The 20723-nt window shown below is 46.2% G+C and overlaps 1 protein-coding gene across 1 annotated transcript; it reads left to right on the plus strand.

Annotated features, from left to right (window-relative positions):
* The first annotated feature begins 10632 nt into the window (after positions 1–10632).
* On the plus strand, positions 10633–20216 carry LOC121145309 (T-cell ecto-ADP-ribosyltransferase 1-like). The gene is made up of 3 exons (XM_040964039.1): positions 10633–10713; positions 10985–11729; positions 20167–20216. The coding sequence occupies exons 1-3, from the start codon at positions 10657–10659 to the stop codon at positions 20214–20216; spliced, it is 852 nt and encodes a 283-aa protein (XP_040819973.1). The 5' UTR covers positions 10633–10656.
* The last annotated feature ends 507 nt before the right edge of the window (positions 20217–20723 follow it).

Below are 20723 nucleotides of genomic sequence, written 5' to 3' on the forward strand. Positions count from 1 at the left end.
TGTGGGATGGGTCATAGACCTTTGGCGTGAGACAGAAACAAGACTGCTAATAGACACCAAAGGGAGCCATGTGCCCTTTTGTACACACACACACACACACACACAACCTGAAGGCATAAAGGAGCAGACATGAACACCTTATGTACTCTGCCATGTATTTATGCATTTGATACATGCATATATGTTCCCTGCCTTTTCTATCCACTGACTCCTTTTCCTTCATGCACAGTTTCTATCGTTCTATAGGATGTCACCATTTAGTTCCATTTCCCATTACAGGCTTGACAAATGCTGACTCCTCAACATATCACCAGGACAATCTGGGCATAAGACAAATGCTTGGCCACCTCCATTGGGAAGCCAAGCCTCCCCCAGGAACACCGTGATGTGGCCAAGATGTCCAATGAAGTCAGCAGCACTCTGACTGACCTACACTGTCTCCCACTTCAGGACACATTGTGCTCTGCTTGGGCCCAGTCACTGAATGTTGTTTCTGCATCCAGTGTTGATGCTGTAGCCCATCCTGGGTTTTGTTTGTCTGTTGGGTATCTGAAAATGCTGCACAAGAGCACTTCACTAGGTTACTGAGTTTTTGGACCACACCTTGCATTTCGGGCCTGAGACAAGTGCCCACTGATGTCTTCTGGTCCTCAGCTTATATCCCTTCATATATATCACTCTCTTCAACAGCATCTCCAGCTGGGCCTCCTGCTGCCCAGAGGGAAGACTGTATATCCCAGCCTCCTGTTAGCTGATGTCATTCTGTGACCAGAATTGGGCCAATGAACCAAAAATTAAAGTGGCCTAGAACAGTTTTCAGGACTTCAAGGGGACAGCTGGTGCTTTTGCTTTCTTCCTTATTTCCCATTCTCTAGCAGGTTTCTTAGAATTCATTGCCCTCATTTGGCCATGAGGAAACTGGCCACACCCTGGAATGGAAAAACCACAAAGGTCCAAGGAGCCAGGATCTAACCAAGCTGCCATCACATCCACCTGAATACAACTGCCTTTCTCCCTGCTTGTATCAGAAAAGAATAAACATTGGTGTTGGGTGTTTCAGTGTTACATGAAGTTTATACCCACTGACAAGTCAACATTGTCCTAGCTGATAACATAATGCCGGAATCCTTCCTTTTGTCCTGTTGTAGGCAAATATTAGATATGTTAGCACATGACTACTAAACACCTGTGCATAGGAGTGTCCCCTGGGATCATCTAAGGACAGGCCTCTCAGTCACAGCGACAGGAAGCCCTGATGCTTCCAAGCTGTCAAAACCACTAGCACTCAGGAAAGGCCACTATGTTCCTGCTAGGACAAGAAGTGGATTAAGTTGGGCTGGGCCATTAATCCTCCAGTGGGCATGAGATCTAGCATTAGCAGAGGGTCTGATGGAGGAGCAAGGGAACAACTCTGTCTGGGCAAAGTGCCTACTGATAAACACAAGAACCAAGACAGGGAGCAACCCAGAGCAGACTAGATTACAGCATCCACCGGCATATATTTGGCTCAGGTCTGCGGTTAGCCAGGCTGGGCCAGTTTATATCAGGTCTGGGGCGAGCCAGGCTGTGCCATTTTTTATCATCTGTTGGCAGATTCAAGATCCAAAATAATGTATAGGGCATAATGCCAGCCAGTTCATATTAGGGCCATTACTGGGGCGTGGCTGGGCTTGGCTGGACTATATTATAGCACCCACCAGCAAGACCTGGAACTGTGGGCAGCTAGCCAGGCCAGGTTACAGCACCTACTGGCAAATGCTGAGCTGAGGCAGACCTTGCCAGTGTGGCTGCAGTGCCCATGACACCAGTGGGGAGGAGGACTATATGAACCTAGTAGTGAGGTTGTGAGGTGCTTCCCTCTAGGCCACTACTCCCACTGGTGAGCATGAGAGCTGGGATCAGGGCAGAACAGGCTGGACAAGACTCAACACCTGTGGTGCTGCATGTGAACTGGATCAGGGAGAAAGCCAGGCTAGATGGACTATGCCTACTGGTACATGCATAAGTCAGAGTGGGTGTAGGGTGGTTGGGCTTTGTCACAGCATCAGCTGGCAGATGCTGGCACAGAGGGCAAACTCTGTCAAGATAAACTGTAGAACCACCTGGAGAGTACAAGATCTGAGAGTGTGAGTGGACCCAGTAGGAAAGAGTGGCACCTCCCTCTTGGGTTGCCACTCCGACTGGTGAGCATGAGAACCAGGACTAGGAGCAGGCATGGCTAGACAGAGTGTGGCACCCGCTGGCTCCAGTGAGGTCTATATCATGGGGTTGATTGGGTTGAACTAGTCTTCAATGCCGATTGCCATGTATGATTGCTGAACAGAATTTGGGACATACTGGACCAGTCAGTTGTACATACTGGCAAGCACAGGAACCAGGGCAGGGGACAGGTCTGTGGAGGTTATTGGGATTCACTCCAACCAGGCTGCTGATCCCACTGGTTTACATGAAAGCCACGTGTCTGTGGGCAGCATCAAGTTGGACTGCAACACCTAATGGTTTGTGTAGAAGACAGGGCTGGAGACAAAACTGACCCAGTAATCACAACCACTGGTGTGTCTGTAGGCTTATTGGAGCGACAGATTGTGCTAGACCCTGTATTGGCATGCACACACAAGAATCAGGTCTGAGATCACCTCAAATGAGGTTTCTATGGGGATCTCCCAAGTGAACAGTCACGAGACTCAGAACTCCAACCATGGGGAGAATCACAGGATCTGTGGTCTGACCATGGAGTGCATATGTCAAAGCTGGGCTTTCTCAGTGACTTAGATGGAGCAGTGGATGACATGCCCAGATGCAAATGGAGGATATAGCAGTCCATTGCGGCCTTCAGAGAAGACCTAGTACCATAACAGAGGACAGAACAAACTTACCTACTACCCAAGAGCAAGGAAACAGAGCCATTTTTCAATACACTTTAAATGTGGTCATTAAAAAAAAAATTAACTTACTATCCCAGCCATGCACTGGCAGTGAATAACTTGGCAAATGGAGATTCTCAGGTGGACTATGTCAGCCAGTGGAGTCTGGAGAGAGTCTGGGGTTGTGAGATTGACAGCAATTCAGAACAGCTGAACTACCAAAACCACTTGAGCGGGACCCTTGAAGCATGCCCCACATTGGGGTCCCTGGGATGGCATCGGGTGGCTGTCCCTCATTGCAGGGTACGGAGGTGGTTGGAAAGCCAGGTATGGCTTCTCCCCTTATCTACCTCAAACCCCCACATACTGGAAGGAAAAAGAGTATGGAAACAATGATCTCTCCCACTTTCCTCTATCCCTTGTCCTTTCACGCCCTAATCAACTACGTAAAAAATCATCACAAAGTTAAAAAAAAATAACTGGAAATGGGTCGTGTCTTCAGTACATACAATGAGTGGTCAAAGTCAGTGACCACACTCTAGCTTTCAGTACGTGCGAGGTTCGCAGCACTACCTATTTCTTTCCATATCATTCAATAGTTCTGCAGACTCACATTTTAGTTTCTCACCTTCTCCGCAATCTGACATCAGTGAGAAGCAAACCCTGATCACCCATATCCTTACAGGGACCCCAGAGTGCCAGATAGCTGCCCTTTCCCCACAGGATCCTGGCGGCGTGACCTAGCAGCTAACGTCCTCACCTTGAAAGCGCCAGGATCCCATATTGGCGCCAGTTCTAATCCTGGCAGCTCCACTTCCCATCCAGCTTCTTGCTTGTGGCCTGGGAAAGCAGTCTAGGATGGCCCAAAGTCTTGGGACCCTGCACCTGGGTGGGAAACCTGCAGGAAGTTCCTGGCTCCTGGCTCTGGATCAGTACAGCACCGGCCGTTGCGCTCACTTGGGGAGTGAATCATCGGACAGAAGATCTTCCTCTCTCTTCCTCTCTGTCTCTCCTCCTCTCTGTATCTCTGACTTTCCAATAAATAAATAAATAAATAAATAAATAAATAAATAAATCTTTAAAAGAAAGAAAGAAAGAAAGAAAGAAAGAAAGAAAGGAAGGAAGGAAGGAAGGAAGGAAGGAAGGAAGGAAGGAAGGAAGGAAGGAAGGAAGGAAGAAAGAAAGAAAGAAAGAAAGAAAGAAAGAAAGAAAGAAAGAAAGAAAGAAAGAAAGAAAGAAAGAAAGAAAGAGGAAGAAAGGAAGAAATATTACAAGGCAGAGGCCAAGGACTCCATTTGTACCTTGAAGGACTATTACCCTCAGCAGACCACACATCATGACAATCCAGCCTAGAAGAACTGCTGATAGGCCACTGTCAAAGTCTGGGTAAATTCTTGGGTAGGGCCTGGCACAGTGGTGCCATAGCAATTTAATCCTCTGCCTGCCACATCTGAAGTGTCTGGATTCCATATTCCTGGCTGCTTTTCTAATCCAGTTCGCAGTTAGTGACCTGAGAAAGCAGCAGAGGCTAGCCAAAGGTCTTGGGCTGTTGCACCCACGTGGTGACCTGCATGAAATTCCAGGCTTCTGACTGAATTGGGTCACTCCAGCATTGCAGCTATTTGGTGAGTAAATCAAGAATGGAGGCTCTCTGTGTGTTTCTCTCCTTCTCCCTCTTCTTCTCCTTCTCTGCCTTCCAAATTAATAATAAGATAAATCTTTAGAAAGAAAAAAAGACGAATCCATTTGCCTCTTGGAATCCACTGGACAAGAGGATATCCTCATGATACTACTGCTGACTTTGACTTTAGCAGTGAGTTTTCATAGTATTTATCTTTGTCATTTTAAGTACATTTAGAAAGATTCTTTTTATTTGAAAGGCAGATTTACAGAGGAAGATCATCCATCTGCTGGTTCACCCACAACAGCTGGAGCTGAGCTGATCCAAAGCTAGGAGCCAGGAGTTTCTTCTGGGTCTCCCACATGGGTACAGGGACCCAAGACTTAGTGGAATCTTTTCTGTTTTTCCAGGCCATAAACAGGGAGCTATACTGAAGCTGAGCAGCTGGGATATTCACTGGTGCCTACCTAGGATTCTGGCTCTTGCAAGTGGAGGATTAGGCAGTTGACCCATTCAACTGACCCTTTCTTAAGCATTTTTATACAAGATTGTTATTTATTTGGAAGGCAGAGTGATGAAAAAGGAAAGAGAAAGAATCTTCCATCCATTGATGCCCTCCCCAGATGGCTGCAAAGGCAAGGGCTCATCCAGCCTGAACCCTGAATCCCAGAGCTCCATCGCAGAGGAGAGCTCCTTGGTAGTAGAGTTCCAAGCACTTGGCTCATCCCCAGCTGGACCGAAGCAGAACAGCCGGGACTAAAGCTGAGTTTGGAAAGTGGTGTTGCAGCCAGTAGTTTAGTTCACTACACCAAAACACAGGTCTTAACATCTCACATTTTTAAAATTAAGACTTATTTTACAGGCGGAGTTACAAAGAGAGAGAGGCAGGGAATGGAGAGAGAGGAGGATGGGAGGGGAGAAGGTTTCAGGCACTGGTTCACTTTCCAATGATCACAGCAGCCAAGACTGAGTCCGGCCAAAGTCATGAGCCAGGAGCTTCTTTTGGGTCTCCCAAAAGGATGCAGGAGCCCAAGCACTTGGACCATCCTCCACTGCTTTCCCAGGTGCATCAGCAGGGAGCTGGATTGGGAAGTGAAGCAGTAGGGATGCCACAGTGTTGGCCACTTGATATCCCACTGACAAGATCCCTGACCTTAAGTGTGGGATGCCCAGCAGGTGATTCCCTGGTCCTTTATGACATCATTATTAGGACAATTTTGCTCAACATTCCCTACATCAGGCTCTCCTGGTCCTTCAGTTGTTAAAGGACAGTCCCTGCCAGCCTGTCCTTAGAGGACACACCAACAAAGCTAAATAGCGTTTGTACTGACCAGACAGGCTAGACTGTATGGACTTCCCAATTAGCTCTTATCTGCCCCCTTTGGCCCTTGACCCCACCTCAACCTGAAGACAAGCAGTGCTGATTTTGTCCCATCTCCGGGGAGCTCAGACTCCTGCCCCAACCACTGCAGCATTCCCTCTGGCTCTCTCCTCTGGCCCCTGCAAATCAGTGCTGCTTGCCTAACCCCTTCCTCATGAAGTTACCAGCTAAGGCTCTGAGCAAAGGAGTGGGGGTGGAGATAGAGATACAGATACCCAGGCAGCCAAAGACAATGAAGATGACAATGTTGGCACCTAGAAACAGAGCACTGAGGAGGATGACTACATGGGGAAAATAAAAAAGGAATCTTAAAAGACAACAAAAATGGCTGCTGTGACCTGGTCATCCTGTAGCCTCACAGGGTCAACCCTGAGGAGAGCGGCTGGCACTCAGCACCATAGCACTACCTGCAGGCGGCACACATGCTCCACCACCCAGTCCCAACAGCAACCAGAAGTTGCAGGCGAGGAAAACAAAAGAAACCCAGACTTCCAGGCACTAATATTTTTCCTTTCAAGAAGGAAATTTGTCTTTATTTACATTTTAATTTTTGCATGTATTGTTGGAGATCAGACATTTTTAAGAATCTCAGGAAGAACAAACCAGCCTTTGGAGCATTCTGTAGCTGTCTCTCATTTTTCTTGTGGGACCATGTTCTTTATACTTTATAAATCCATTTAAAACATGAAAAACAGATTTAAAGAAGCAAAACCACCACCAAAAACAATCTTCCACTGAGTATTCCACTAACTTGTTGTGTACAAACTTAGTTGCACTACAAGTAGTTGGCATGAGAGGCTTAGAAAGACTAAAGATAACATGTATCATTTTCCTCCCTTTTCTGTTGATGAAGTTTGCTGCTAAGTTTTCCATCTCCCCTCACTTTTTTGTGGCCTATTTATGTACAATGGAAACAAAGCTGCCTAACAATAAACCAGAATTATATCTGACTGAGTTGCTCTAAAATCCATATCACACTTCCACCAAGTGTCCCCACCACGACTTTGGTGCAGCCTCCTTTTACCACATAGGAGGGAACAGGAGACTTGGCTCTCTGCCACCCAGTGACTGCATCCAGTTGGCCAATCAGTTCAACACAAGGATCTAGGCCCAAGAGAAGCTGGTTCTGGTATCAAAGGAAACAGCATCAAATCTACACTCTCCTTAGATGCTTAGCTAGTTCATGAGCCCATTGAAGCTATGTTTTGACCCCATTTGAGGCACGACTAAGGATGCTAAATGCACCTTAAAAGCATCTACCTCTCCCATTCCCTGCTTGTGCCACAATCTCCTTGAGTCCTCTTTAAATCTAAGTCAGGAGGAAGAATCCACCTGTAACTGCTGCGATTCTGAAGGATATACCTACCAGCAAGCCACAAGGACAGTCACGCCTCTCCTCGGGACAGAGAAAGGAAAACAGACCATGAGGCTAAAGTCCTTGCTTCAAGAATTTATACAACAGTCCTCTTCCCATTCTGTCACAACTGAAACTGAAAGCACATCCTTGCTCAAGATATAAAGGCTGTTGTCCTACCCTCTCTCAGGCACTGCTGGAGGAGACTGGATCGGAATCCTGCACAGCACATCAGGTACCTGTCATCTCTGAGCTCACTTTTGACTTCTGTCTTCAACCTGGCCCAGTCCTGCCTGTTGCAGCCATTGGTGAGTGAATTAGCATTTGGCTATCAATTTCTCTTTGCATTTCACTTTCTCTTTCTTTCTTTCTTGAAAAGAAAAAATGATGGTACCTCATTTTGGTGTAGTCAGTAAAGGTACAAGTGACACCAGCATTCCATATGGGCACTGGTTCGTGTCCTGGCTGCTCCATTTCTGATTCAACTACCTGCTAATATGTCTCAAAAGGCAGCAGGAGCTCGGGCCTCTGCATCCACATGGAAGAACTGAATGGAGCTTCTAACTCCTGTCTCGAGCCTGGCACAGCATTGGCTGTTGCAGCCATTTGGAAAGTGATCCTGAGCATGGAAGATATCTATCTCTGTGTTTGTCCTCCTCTATAACTTTTTCAAACAAACAAATAGTCTTGAAGAAATAATTTTAGGGCCCAGTGCAGTAACCTAGTAGCTAAAATCTTTGCCTTGCATGCACGGGGATCCCATATGGGCCACCAGTTCTAATCCTTGCTGCCATGCTTCCCATCCAGCTCCCTGCTTGTGGCCTGGGAAAGTAGTGGAGGGCAACCCAAAGCCTTGAGAAACTGTACCCACATGGGAGACCCAGAGGCTCCTGTTTTCTGGCTCCTGGCTTTGGACAGGCTCAGCTCCAGTCTTTGCAGCAGTCACTTAGGGAGTTAATCATCAGAAACAAGATCTTTCTCTCTGTCTTTATCTCTCAATATATCTGCCTTTCAGATAAAAATAAATAAATCTTTAAAAAATAATTTTTAAAAAAAGAAATACTGCAAGCAGGGACTAGGGAGAAAGGATCTTGAAACAAACTTCTTCTTTTTAAAAAAATGATATTTTTATTGGAAAGGCAAATTCACAGAGAGGAGAGACAGAAACATCTTCTGTCTGCATGTTTATTCTGTAAGTTCCTGCAACAGTTAGAGCTGAGCATATCCAAAGCCAGGAGCCAGATGCTTATTCCAGGTATCACACACAGGGGTGCAGAGAACCATGGCTTTGGGTCATCCTCTACTTCTTTGCCAAGTCACAAGCAGGGAGCTAGTCAAGAAATGGAGTAGAGAGCCCGGCACAGTGGCCTAGCAGCTACAGCGCTCAACTTGAACACACCGGGATCCCATATGGGTGGCACATCTAATCCCAGCAGCTCCACTTCCCAACCAGTTTCCTGCCTGTGGCTAGGCAAAACAGTGGAGGACAGCTCAAAGCCTCTGGACCTTGCACCCACATGGGAGACCGGAAGAAGTTCCTGGCTCCTGGCTTCGGATCGGAGCAGAACTGGCCGTGGAAGTCACTTGGAGAATGAATCCCTGGATGGAAGAGCTTCCTCTGTCTTTATCTTCTCTGTATATCTGACTTTGCAATAAAAATATTAAAATCTTTTTTTAAAAAGTGCAGTAGTAGGATACAATCCGGGGCCCATATGAAAGGCAGGTGCACGCAAAGCAAGGATTTGGCCACTAGAATACTGGGCAAGGCACCCAAGAAAATTCTTTTTGAAAGGCTGAGATGCAGGTTATCTAGCACTCCACAACTTTAAAAAAGCAATTGATATCATATGGAACCAAGGTTTCTGAGGACAAGTATGGTTATTGCATACAAACAAAGGTTACTCCGAATGTACACAGCACACTTGATCCCATTGATGGAAACTGATCTTACCTTTCATCAATCCAGTGTCAGCATAGTTGGGATCAGCTCTCCCTGAGTACACAACGTCAAAGTTGATTATTTCTAGTGAGTGTGTCCTGATGGGTAAAGGATGGGGAGCCTAGAGTCACAGCAGGAGGTTCCAACAGGAACCTTCAGGTCCAGCTCACAGCCCCTCTCTGCATAAGGTCTCAGCCAGCACTATCTTGTCAAATCTAACAGGTACACACACCACAGGGTTTAGATGCAGAGCAGAATTTTCAAGATTTGCCAAGAGCTGCACATAGGTAGCAATCAGGAGAGGAGGCGCCAGCCCCAGCGATAGTGACCATCACTCTTCATCCTCTGTGGGCCTGGCTGAGCAAGAGACTGATTTCTCCACTCCCCCCAGAAAGAAGTGATAAATCATGACTTCTCACTAGCCCCTGCAGTTAGCGAAGCAAAGATGATCCCCATGAAAGATGACAACGTAAAGTCGGAGGCAGGAAGTTTGAGCCCTAGGCAAACAAGGCTAGGAGAGGAACTTTCTTTTCTTTCTAGATTAGTCATTTATTTATGTTGAAAACACAGAATTACAGAGAGAGGAAAGACAGAAAGAAAGATCTTTCCATCTACTGGTTCACTCCACAAAGAAATGCATTGGCTGGAGATGAGCTGATCCAAAGTCATGAGCCAAGAGCATCTTCTAGGTCTTTCACGAGAGGACATGGTCCCAAGGCTTTGGGCCATCCTCTGATATTTTCCCAGGACACAAAGCAGGGAGCTAGATCAGAAGTGGAACACCCAGGGTACAAAAGAGCAATCATGTGGGATCCTGGCACATAGAGGGTTAGGATTTAGACACTAAGACATTATGCTGGCACCAGGAAAAGTTCTTTCAAGTGTTTGTCAGACCTCACAGTATTTCTCCAAAGGAGAGTCCAAGGCTGAGCCTCTGCAGGGCCTTCTAGAAGGTGAGCTGTCTCTCTCACTGGCACTTTACCGAACACGCACCTCCACCAGTCACAGAATTGATCTTTTCACTGCCAGATCCATAGGACGATCTGAGTGTCAGAATCACTCATTCCTGGTCCAAGACTCATTGGCAAAGAATCGTGGATGTGATATGGGAGAGCAGACTTGTGGATTTAAAGTGGAGATTCAATAACAACTAATAAATCATGGAACAAACATGCAACTTACAGTGGCTAAGATGCTGTGCCCTACTTTGTTGGATCTGGGTTCACTTCTCAGCTCCTGACTTCAGCTGGCTACTATGAGGCAACCATGAGGACACAAGTCACTGGGCTCCCACCACCCATGTGGGAACTTGAAGACTGAGTTCCTAGCTCCTAGCTCCAGCCCACCTCTGCCTGAATCAGGACTTGGGAGTGTGGCCTCCTATCCTGCCCACCTCAGGAAAGAAGTGAAACAAAAATAAACCAAAAGAGAATTGATGAACCAAGCTAACGCTCATCCCTGACACTGTCTCATCTCTGTTTGCAGTGACTGTTGAAGATGAGGACAGCCTTTTCAGTTCTCCTCTTTGTGCTGGCTGGGTTGCTGACACCACAGGTAACATGTCCTGCCCACCCCTTGCCATGGCCTGCTGACTTTAAGACAACAGAGTTTCTGGACTTGAGTCCATGTTTACAGACAATTAGAAAGTATGACTCTAAAAAAGATTTTAAAAGTAGAACATTCTGGTCTAATGCTCCTCGCATGCCAAACAAAACCCCATGATGGGAACATGTGAGATCCCATGCTGAGCCCGACATCCACAATGGGCTTTGGCTTGGGCTTCCACATGCTGATCCTGGGCCAACCAAGTTCTACTCCTTGACAGGTGGATGGCCAGCAGCAGCTTGTCCAGCTGGATATGGCTCCAAAGGCATTTGATGATCAGTATGTGGGCTGCACAGAAAAAATGGAGAAAATTGCACCCCAGTTGTTAGAAGAAGAAATGCACAAGAACAAAACCTTCAGTGCTGAGTGGGAGAAAGCTGCAAAGCACTGGAAGCAAATAAAGAATACCATAAGCTACCCCTCCCAGTTCAATGATTTCCATGGAACAGCTCTGGTGGCCTATACTGGGCCCATTGCAATTGATTTTAACACAGCTGTGAGAAACTTCACTTCAAATGATACATTTCGCTTCAAAGCCTTCCATTATTACCTGACCAGAGCACTGCAGCTTCTCCGCTCAAGCAGGTGTCACACAGTTTACAGAGGCTCTAAAACCAGATTTTCTTACAGTGGCACAGGAAATATACGATTTGGACAGTTTACTTCATCATCTCTGGATCGTGACATTGCTAGGAAACAGTTTCATGGTGACAGTGGGACCCTGTTTATCATCAACACCTGCTTGGGTGTTCATATTGAAGCCTTTTCACTGTATCCAAATCAGAAGGAAGTGCTGATTCCAGGCTATGAGGTATACCAGAAAGTCACTGTCACCACCAAACCTCATGAAACGAATAACACCATTACACTTGAAAACCCCCAAGCCATGGCAAGTAAATTCAATTGCCTCTACAGCAATTTCAATGGAGCAGGTGAGTCTGAGTCTGTGTTGGAGATGGGAGTGGGTCCCATCACACACTAGGAGAGGGATGCTTTCCTCACAGAAGCCCCCAGGACAGAGAGCAAGGAACCTCCAGGATGCTGCCAAGGAGTGTGAGGTTCCTGCAAGACCAGGGCTACTGGCTTGAACCAAGACCAAGGTTCAATCTCAGAGTCGTGGGTACTTCTAGCACAACCAAGCTCACAGGCCTCCTGCTCAACAACAGGTGGCACAAGTCATGGAAACCACTCATATGTTAGTGATTCATCTGTAGAATTCATATTGGCATAACTACCATCATTTTATATTTAACCTTGTGTATATCTCAGTCATGCTTCACCACTGCATCATGATCATTTTTTCCCAGAGAATTGGGCCTGGGGCCTGAATTGGGCCTGGCGGGACAAGGCAGTATGCAGCAACACCTGTAGGGTACAGGGTTCAAGAGAATGACTTCAGGAGGAGCTCAGGATCTAGCAGGCCCAAGGCCTCAATCAACCTTAGATTCAAGAAGAAAAAAAAATATGCAATCTAAATCATGTGTGTGTGTGTGTTCTCTCCATCTGCATGAATTTGTGTGTTGCCTGAATTTTCTGAGTGCTCTCAGAATCCCTGAAAGGCAAGAGGAGAGTATAAGCAGTGAGGCAAATCCTTTATCCACCAACTCAGGCTTTCAAGAGAAACTCCAAAGTCAGATAGTCCATTATTTCAAGGAACCCCATACTGACACTTGTTTTTGTCTTCACCCCATGTGCAGGAAGGAGAGATGGCCCTGTGTTCTTTCTTCTGCTACCTGGGATCCTAGTTCCACTGCTGCTTCTCCCCCACTGAGCTCTCACCTCCCATCCAGCTGCTTGCTTCTAACAGGGAGTTTGTGAAGCAGGGTGCTGGAGGGAGGCCCAGGGCCAGGACCCATCTGACTCTCCCACATCAGCATCATTATCAAGGGGAAAATCACTTTGTGGTCAACTGTAGTACATATGCCTTCACGATTTGTGAGGACATCACTGGATCTGACTGCCAAAGTGTGGGCTGTATCTTCCTGTTTTCCACTCTAGAGAAGTTTCTGGGTTCAAGACACTTTTCTGCAATTACAAAGTATGATTTGTAAATACTATGACCAATTGAGTTCATTACCACCAACTCGCTCAAATTATAATGAATGCTGTAATCTGAAGAAATAAATTTTGTATTATTATCTGTGCTTCTCTATGATTAGCTACATCTATCTAATCTATCTATATCTCTTGACTCTTGCTGACACACGAAAAACCAGTGTTGTTGGCTGTCAACAAGCAACAGTAAGAACCAGATGGTTATGTCCTAGTTGAGCAAGGTCAATGTTACTGCCAGGACAAGAGGTGGACAAAGCCAATCTGGTCCAAGGACCCACAGCTGTGCATGAGATCTGTCACTAGGAAGAGATCTGACAGAGGTAACACCTTTGTAGGCATGCAGTCCCAGGAGGTGAGGGCAAGAAATAAGGCAAGGAGCAGCTCAGACCATCCCAGGTTACAGTACCTGCCAGCATACATGTGGGTCAGGTCTGGGGACAGACCAGGCTGGGCCAGTTCATAACATTCACTGGCAGATCTGAGAATGAGGTCAGGCTGCAGGAAGGACTAGGTCAGACCACAACACCTGCCATATCACATTGGGGCCAGGATAAGGTTCTAATTATACTGGGCTAGGTTGCAGCACACATCAGCAGGAGCTGAACTGATCCAAGCTGCACAACGCAATAGTGGATGCTGAGGAGTGCCAAAGCAAACCATGCCAAGCCAGCATGGGGTCAGTAAATGCTGGGTTTGTGAGCACCAGGGGTGTGGGATCTGACAGGACTCAGGTCACCTGTCCCAGGTCCTTTGGCCCAACTGTGAGGTGGGTGCCTGGTTTGTGAGCCCCAGGAGTGGGAGATCTGATGGGGCTCTGGCCTTCTGGCCTTGGTCCTTGGACCTGCCTGTGAGTGAAAAAGGCAGAGCAGTGGACACAGACCCTGATGCACATGGAGAATATGGCAGCCTATTTGGAGTCACAGCAGAGGAAAGAGAACAGAGCAAATTGCACAACTACCCCAGCAATGATGACCACAACAATTTGGGTTAATGGAGACTTGAGGTCGACGATGTCAGCTAATGGACATTGGCAGGGTTGCCTCACACTTGAATTGGTGAAATCAACAACATTTCAAAGCTATCCAAATCATTTGATCAGAACCCTCAGAACATGCGCCACATAGGGACCCTGGGATGATATCTGGTGGCAGTTGCTTCTCCCTGGATAGTGGGACATTTGGGAGGCTGGATGTGGCCTTGCTTTTAATCTTGCCCATTCTCCCAGGGAAAAGAAGAAATAGAAATTTGAAAAACTATTTCACCCACATTTCCTTAACCCTCAATCCTCCCCATACTGATCAATCATGTAATCATCAAAAATAAAAATTAATAATTTACACCATAACAAAAAACATTCTTGTAAAGAGTAGGTTTGATTTTGGCATTTTTATTGCTGACAAGGTTGGCTTTACTATCTCTCATAAATGTTCTTACAATTCTAATTGATTGAACCATAAATACAAAAGATCCATTAGAAAGCCCCTCTCCTTACACTACTCAGCCAGAAATTCAAGCTGTTGCTGAGCCCTATCCATTCACTTTAATAATAGCTCCCAAATGATTCCTTACCTCACACCCGCTCTGATGATCTCCCAGGAGCTCAGCCAACCCTCTCTGGTGTGTGGCTAGAACAAGGCAGGTGAGGTGTCATAGTTCCCACAGATGCATCTGACACAGAGCTTCACTCAGCACCCCCAGTCTCTGCCCATCACATCTGAGAACTGCACTGCCCCAAACCCACCAGCTACCGGGGGAGGAAGCCAAATCAACACAAGGCACACCACAGAACATGCTGATGCAATGATAGACAAAGAGGCCAATGAAGAGAACCGAGTCAAGAAATGGAGAAGTCCAATCTGTGCCAATATGGTGAAATCCATGAATGGTGTTGGGACAGCTGATGGTGCATGTGACAAAAGAAGTGAGATTGGTTTGTACCTGTTCTGTCAGATTCCTGGGAGGCCCTGTGTTGCACTCAGCTCATTCACTAGCTGCCACAGAACAGAGAAATGACAGCCACAAATCTCTTAATAAGCAAACACACAACCAACCTCTTCCTGTTTTAACACATTTTTAAAATAATAGTTTCAGAGATTTATTTTTTTACATTCAGGCCTTTCACTTCTTTGGAGGTTACTTTTATGTATTATATATTCAAAAACCACATTCTGACAAGTTTAAGGATCCAATTGGGTCTCCTTAGCAATCTAGAATTGTTCTACAGCCATTCTGCTGGCAGTAGATGCTGAAAAGGAAAGAAGCAGGCAGAAAGATGGAATCAAGTAGACTGTGTATGTAAAGTTACTTTCTTTCTGGTGTTAAATGGGTCATTTCCTCACTGGCTGGCTCAGACCCACGGAGCTGCTTGTGAGCCGTTCACCCTCAATCTACTGGGCCACACCAAAGTTCAGTCGGATTCTGTGGCACATATCCCAAGGGTGCCCTTTCCGAACTGCTCCATCTCCACTGGGAGGCCATCTCTGCCCTGTACCTGATGCCTGAATTGGTACAGGCCCTTTCTCTACCCTCTCCACCTATTATTGCACCAACTTGCTCTCTTGTGTGTCTTGCATTGCTTTGTCATTCGTCTCAGTAGCTGGTAGGCCACAGCCAGTGCAGTCCTCAAACCTGGAGAGGGGAGACTGAAAAGCAAAGCTCCGGGGATGTGAGTCTAGCTGAACCACTTCTGATCCAGCTTCCCACTAATGCCATGCCAAGGCAGTGAAAGATGGCCCAAGAACTTGGATCCCTGCTACCCATGTGGGAAACCAGGTTGGGGTTCCAGGCTTCTGGCTTCAGCCTGGCCCAGCCCCAGCTCTTATAGCCATTCAAGGAGTAAAGCAGCAGATGGAAAAATCTCTGTCTAGTTTTTAAGAAATGTTTTAAAAATAAATAAATTAATAAATAGATCCCACATCCTTGTCTCTAAAACCAAGACTGTGTTTGAAAAATTCTGGGAAGACATCAGGACATATTTCTTTTGGGGAAATGTTTCTATTCACTGAAAAACCAGAAAGTTTTCAGATTATGTTTTGGAAGCTGAAAGGGCAAAAGAGAAATGAAAGAAAATTTAGAGTATCTGCTTTGTAACACAGCAGGTTAAACATCTCATCTGAATCGCTGATTCAAGTCCCAGCTGCTCTGCTTCTAATATACCTGAGAAGGCAGCAACAGAGGGTCCAAATATTTGTGCCCCAGTCACCGTAGTGGGAGACCCAGCCATGGCCACAGCAGCCACTTAGGGAGCAAACCAGAGGATAGAAGACAGGCCTCTCTCTCCCACTCTCCTCCTTTGCTCTGCCTTTCAAATAAATCATTTTTAACAAAACAAAAAATAGGAAATTCAGGTGCAAAGATGAAAAACATCCAGAGCACAGCAACTGGAGTCTGTTCTATCAAACAGGGTCATGCTATTCTTAAGCACAGTTGCTTGTGGATGTTTGGCCTCCTCCAGCTGGAACCACGCTGGATGCTGCGGATTCATCACCATTGCTGCAGGGCACTTCAGAGATGCACGGTGCTCACGGCTGCCACCACTGCTGCCAGTTCTGCCACAGACTACAAGGCACACACACTGCTGTTGACAGCAGCCAGTTCTGCCCAGAGCCAAGGTGGCACTACATTCACAAATGTCCATTGGAAAGCTGGCCTCGGGTGCTGATGACAAGCATGAGTTCACGTGCATCCACCAGACTAGTCTGTGCTTTAGACAGGAAATCTCCCTCATCCCAGACATTTCAGCCTCATCACCTTTTTTGCATCTGCAATTACCAAAATCAATTTCATTTTGCCCTTGATCCCTGGGTATAGAACCCAGGTCTCCCAGGTCGTCTCACATCCTGGGACCCCAGTGCACATAAGACTGCACATATCCCATTCTTTAATCCCAAATCCCATGCTTCCTAATTTTCTGGAATATTCTCACCACGCCCCCTGAACTCAAACCCTCATCCTCTGCCTGGTGTTCCTTTCACTTCCTGATCTCTGGGACGTGCCCCCTGCTGAGAGCACCATGTCATCATCCTCCCAGTTGCTCAGATGTACCTCGAGTAACTTGGAGTTACTCTTCATTCCTCTCTCTCTTCCACCCATGATCTAGGAGCAAAATCTGCTGTTTCCATCCTCAAGTGAATGTCAAGTGCAATCTAACCACTTCTCACTTGCCCTGCTCCCACACTGGTCCAGGTCTCCATAGGAGCTGTGGCAAGAAATGCTACTGTAGAGTATTCTATTGTCTATTCACCCTGCTCACCTCATACTTGGAGAGGTTGGTGAGTTAAAGCCACACTTCCCAAACTGCATTGCAATTAGGGCCCATCATTTAGTTCCCGATATTGGCACACCAAAAAAAAATAATAATAAATAAGGGAGGGGGGCATTATGGTGGCACTGTGGGCTAAACCAACATCTTGACACAGTATCCCATAAAAGTGCCAGTTCGAATACCAGCTGCTCCAAATCTGATCCACTTCACTGTGAATACACTTGGGAAACAACAGAAGATGGCCGAAGTGCTTGGGTCCCTGTCACCCACATGGGAGACTCAGATGGAGTTCCAGACTCCTGGCTTCAGCCTAACCCAGCCCTGACCATTGCAGCCATTTGGCTAGCAAATCGGTGGATGAAATATCTCTCCCTGTCACTTTGCCTTTAAGACAAACAAAATAAGCCTTTAAAAGTGTAAGACATGGAAAGGAGTTATGGGCCATTGCTCTGCTGCAAGCAAAGGTAGACAAAAGGACCATCTAACAATCAGATTCAAGGTTCTCTATGCATTCCAGGTCTTTTCACCATTTTTGTGAGTATGTGAGAGTTGTGGGTGTGATAATAACTGCAAGGACTTAATCAGATTTCTGGTAAGCAGGTTACATTTGCAGTGGTGTGGCCTTGAAGGCCAATGTCAGTGCTGATGCATGCCTTCCATTTCCAACCTCCCAACTGTTCTTTCTGTTTCTATACTTGCCCACCAGAAGGATTCCACAAACTTCAGACAAATATGTAACTGCTCTACATCAATGGGAGAACTTTATTTGGGGGTTCCATGGAAGCTGCTTCAACTAGTTTGATAACAATGCAAGGCAACAGGGGAATGTTTAAACATTTTTTATCTCTGCCACTCATGTGAGGAAGACCTGGACTGAGGCCCAGCCCCAGCTGATGCCTCTATTCCCTACAGCTCAGCTAGTCTCCAGAGTTGTTACAGCACTCACACGCTCCTGCCTCAGGGCCTGTGTGTGTTCTTCTGGTTGCTTAGACCTTGCTTCAAAAGCCCATTTCTCAGTGGACATTCTGTGTCTCTCTACAACCAACACACACACACACACACACACACACACACACACACACACACACACACACACACACACACACACAAGTTCTCCTGGCTTCTTGCATTACAGGCCTCCTCAGCATTTGTCACAGACTGAAGATCACAACATACTGTGCAGTCTTTAAGGTAACATAGGACCTCCTTAGCCCTATCCACACCGACCCCTGCCCTTTGCCCACCTGATAGCCCCCGGCCTTCTCTCTGTTTTCATGTCACCCCAACATTCCCTGCCTTCGAGCCTGCCATCCATGTGTTTATTCCATGTTTCTTGTATATTGCTTGTGTCTCCTGCCTCAAGAATCTAAACTGTACCAGGGCAGCAATCTCCAAGCAACTACAACACCTGCCACACAGCAGATCTTAGGACTCCTTACTGAATCATTTAATTGTCTCCATTCTGTGGCTAAGAAACCTAAGATTTTAAAAAGAAAAAAAAAGAGGAGGGTGAAGAGACTTTCTCAAGGTCCCAGCCCAAAGGGACAGCTCTGGAGTTACTCAGGCACTGAGGGGTCAGGGCAGGGAGTTCATGATTTTTCTCTTATCATCTGCTGCTGTTTATGACACTTGCTGGTGTTCCTGCTGAACCGCGGTCTTTGTGTTTGTTAAGCTCTTTATTGAGTATAGCATAAAGGCTCAGCCCTAAAACACAAAGTGAAAATGTTAAAAAAAATTAATAAAATGTATAAAATTATAGTATGCATAGAGAAAAAGACAGAAGTCACAAATGTGCAGCTTGATAGACTATGATGAAATGCTCACAGCTGTGCACTCAGCTCTCCCCTACGGCCTCCAAGACGCCACATGCTCAGAGAAGAAGCACAGGTCTAACTATCAGCACCAGGCCTTAATTCTGTCTGCTCTACAACCTTATATAAATTGAATCAAATGGACTGTATTCTCTTTGTCTTCATTTACTCAAAATTACATTTGTGAGACTCATTTACGTTGCTGCCTATAACAATATTTTATTTCTTTTCAATGCTCTATCATATTTCATTACATAAATAAGTGACAATTTATTTGCCCATTCTACTGTCTACTGTCTGGGAACTTTATTCTTTCCAAAATTTAGCTCCAAGGAATAAAGCTACGAACATGCAATGAACAACATTGGTATATATACCCATTGCTATCACGGCATTCATTTCTATTGGCTTGTGCCTGGGAGTGGGATTGCTGGGGATGTGTTATTGGTATATGTGTGATGTTGAACTTCAGTAGGCCCCATCAAACAATTTCCCAAAGTCATTCTAATCACCCACACTCCCAGTAGAAGAGTACAAGTTTCCCATTTCTCCCTTTTGCCTATCGCTGCTCCTGCTGATCTTTTTGCACTTGATCAGCCTAGTGGATAGAAATCTGGTGGCTTTGACCTGGGCAAAGCAGGGAGTCAGAGATGGAGAAGGAGCTGAAGACTGCCATCATCCACGCCATGAGCACTGCCCCGATCCCATCACCTCCCATACTGCTTCAACTGCAGATCTAACACTCCCATCCCTCCTCCTACAGCCACACCCCTCTCCCATTATGTTCTAGGTGCCATGCCGCCTTCTTGGAGACCACCACACAAACCACAGCCAGGGTCTTCAGCCAGGTCCTGCCCTGAGCACCACCCCACCCTGTAAAAGGATGCCGCTAGGCTGTCTGGGACAATTTCCCTGGTAGTAGCCTGCCCTCATGTCTGAGTGTGTACCAGCTTCTTACATTTCAAGAAATCCCGCTCTTCTGGTCACTTCCATCTGTGACTCTGGATTGTATCCTTATATGCAGGAAGACAAGGTTTCTGGGCTACAAGTGGGCCTGTGCACTCTGAACCCTGCCAGCCTTTGATTCCTGCAGAAGTTTCATTTCTCTGCACTTCCCTGACTTCCACTGATAACCTTTCCATAGGCTCCTTGCTGTTTAAATGCCCTCATATTTGAAATGCCATGCATGTCTCATGCCCAGCACTACTGGGATCTGTTAAACCAAAATCACAGGTCATGGTTTTGGTCCCAGCAGGCCAAAGAACCAGTCAGTCATGCTGACTTCCATGTTACTAAGACTGCATTGTGTCTGGGCCTACTGAGAAATCAAGGGAGGCAAACAACAGCCAGGCATCCTGGCCGGACCAGGCCGTGGGGCTCCCTCTGCCTTAGTCCTCCCCTCTAACAAGAAGGGGGCTGGTGTTAGTCAGCTGTCACTGCTCTGCCTCTGTCTCCACCTTACACAGACAGTAACTTTGAAATCAGTCTACTATTTGTTCTTTGTCTCCTTTCTTCCACCTTCCTCCATCTGTAAAAGCTGACAACTTCTGCTGAGCTCACACACTTATTCTGTCTTATGGAGTATTGCCAATTCTAGAATTGCAAATTAAGCTAACCAAGATCTTTACATTGTGCTTTTGTCTTTCAGTAGATGTCCGTATCTCTCCATGGGGATACAGGAATTATTTATGCTTTCTTTAAATGAACTCTACATTCGCCTATGTGTGGCTAACATCATTCTCCATTCTGAATTATTTTTTCCACTGCCATATCAACTTTAACATTTTAAATTTCATTGTATTTGCCATGAAGCATGTTTTCCTCTCACA

Source organism: Ochotona curzoniae, unplaced genomic scaffold (assembly GCF_017591425.1).
Source record: "Ochotona curzoniae isolate NIBS_2020 unplaced genomic scaffold, NIBS_Ocur_1.0 scaffold_3223, whole genome shotgun sequence".
Lineage (NCBI taxonomy): Eukaryota > Metazoa > Chordata > Mammalia > Lagomorpha > Ochotonidae > Ochotona > Ochotona curzoniae.

Excerpts from the sequence above, each read along its gene's own strand:
- LOC121145309 (XM_040964039.1), top strand. The coding sequence starts at position 10,657 with ATGAGGACAGCCTTTTCAGTTCTCCTCTTTGTGCTGGCTGGGTTGCTG. Across the intron at positions 10,714-10,984 it reads CTGGGTTGCTGACACCACAG|GTGGATGGCCAGCAGCAGCT; the intron begins GTAACATGTCCT and ends ACTCCTTGACAG. Across the intron at positions 11,730-20,166 it reads TGTGTTGGAGATGGGAGTGG|TCATGCTGACTTCCATGTTA; the intron begins GTCCCATCACAC and ends AGAACCAGTCAG.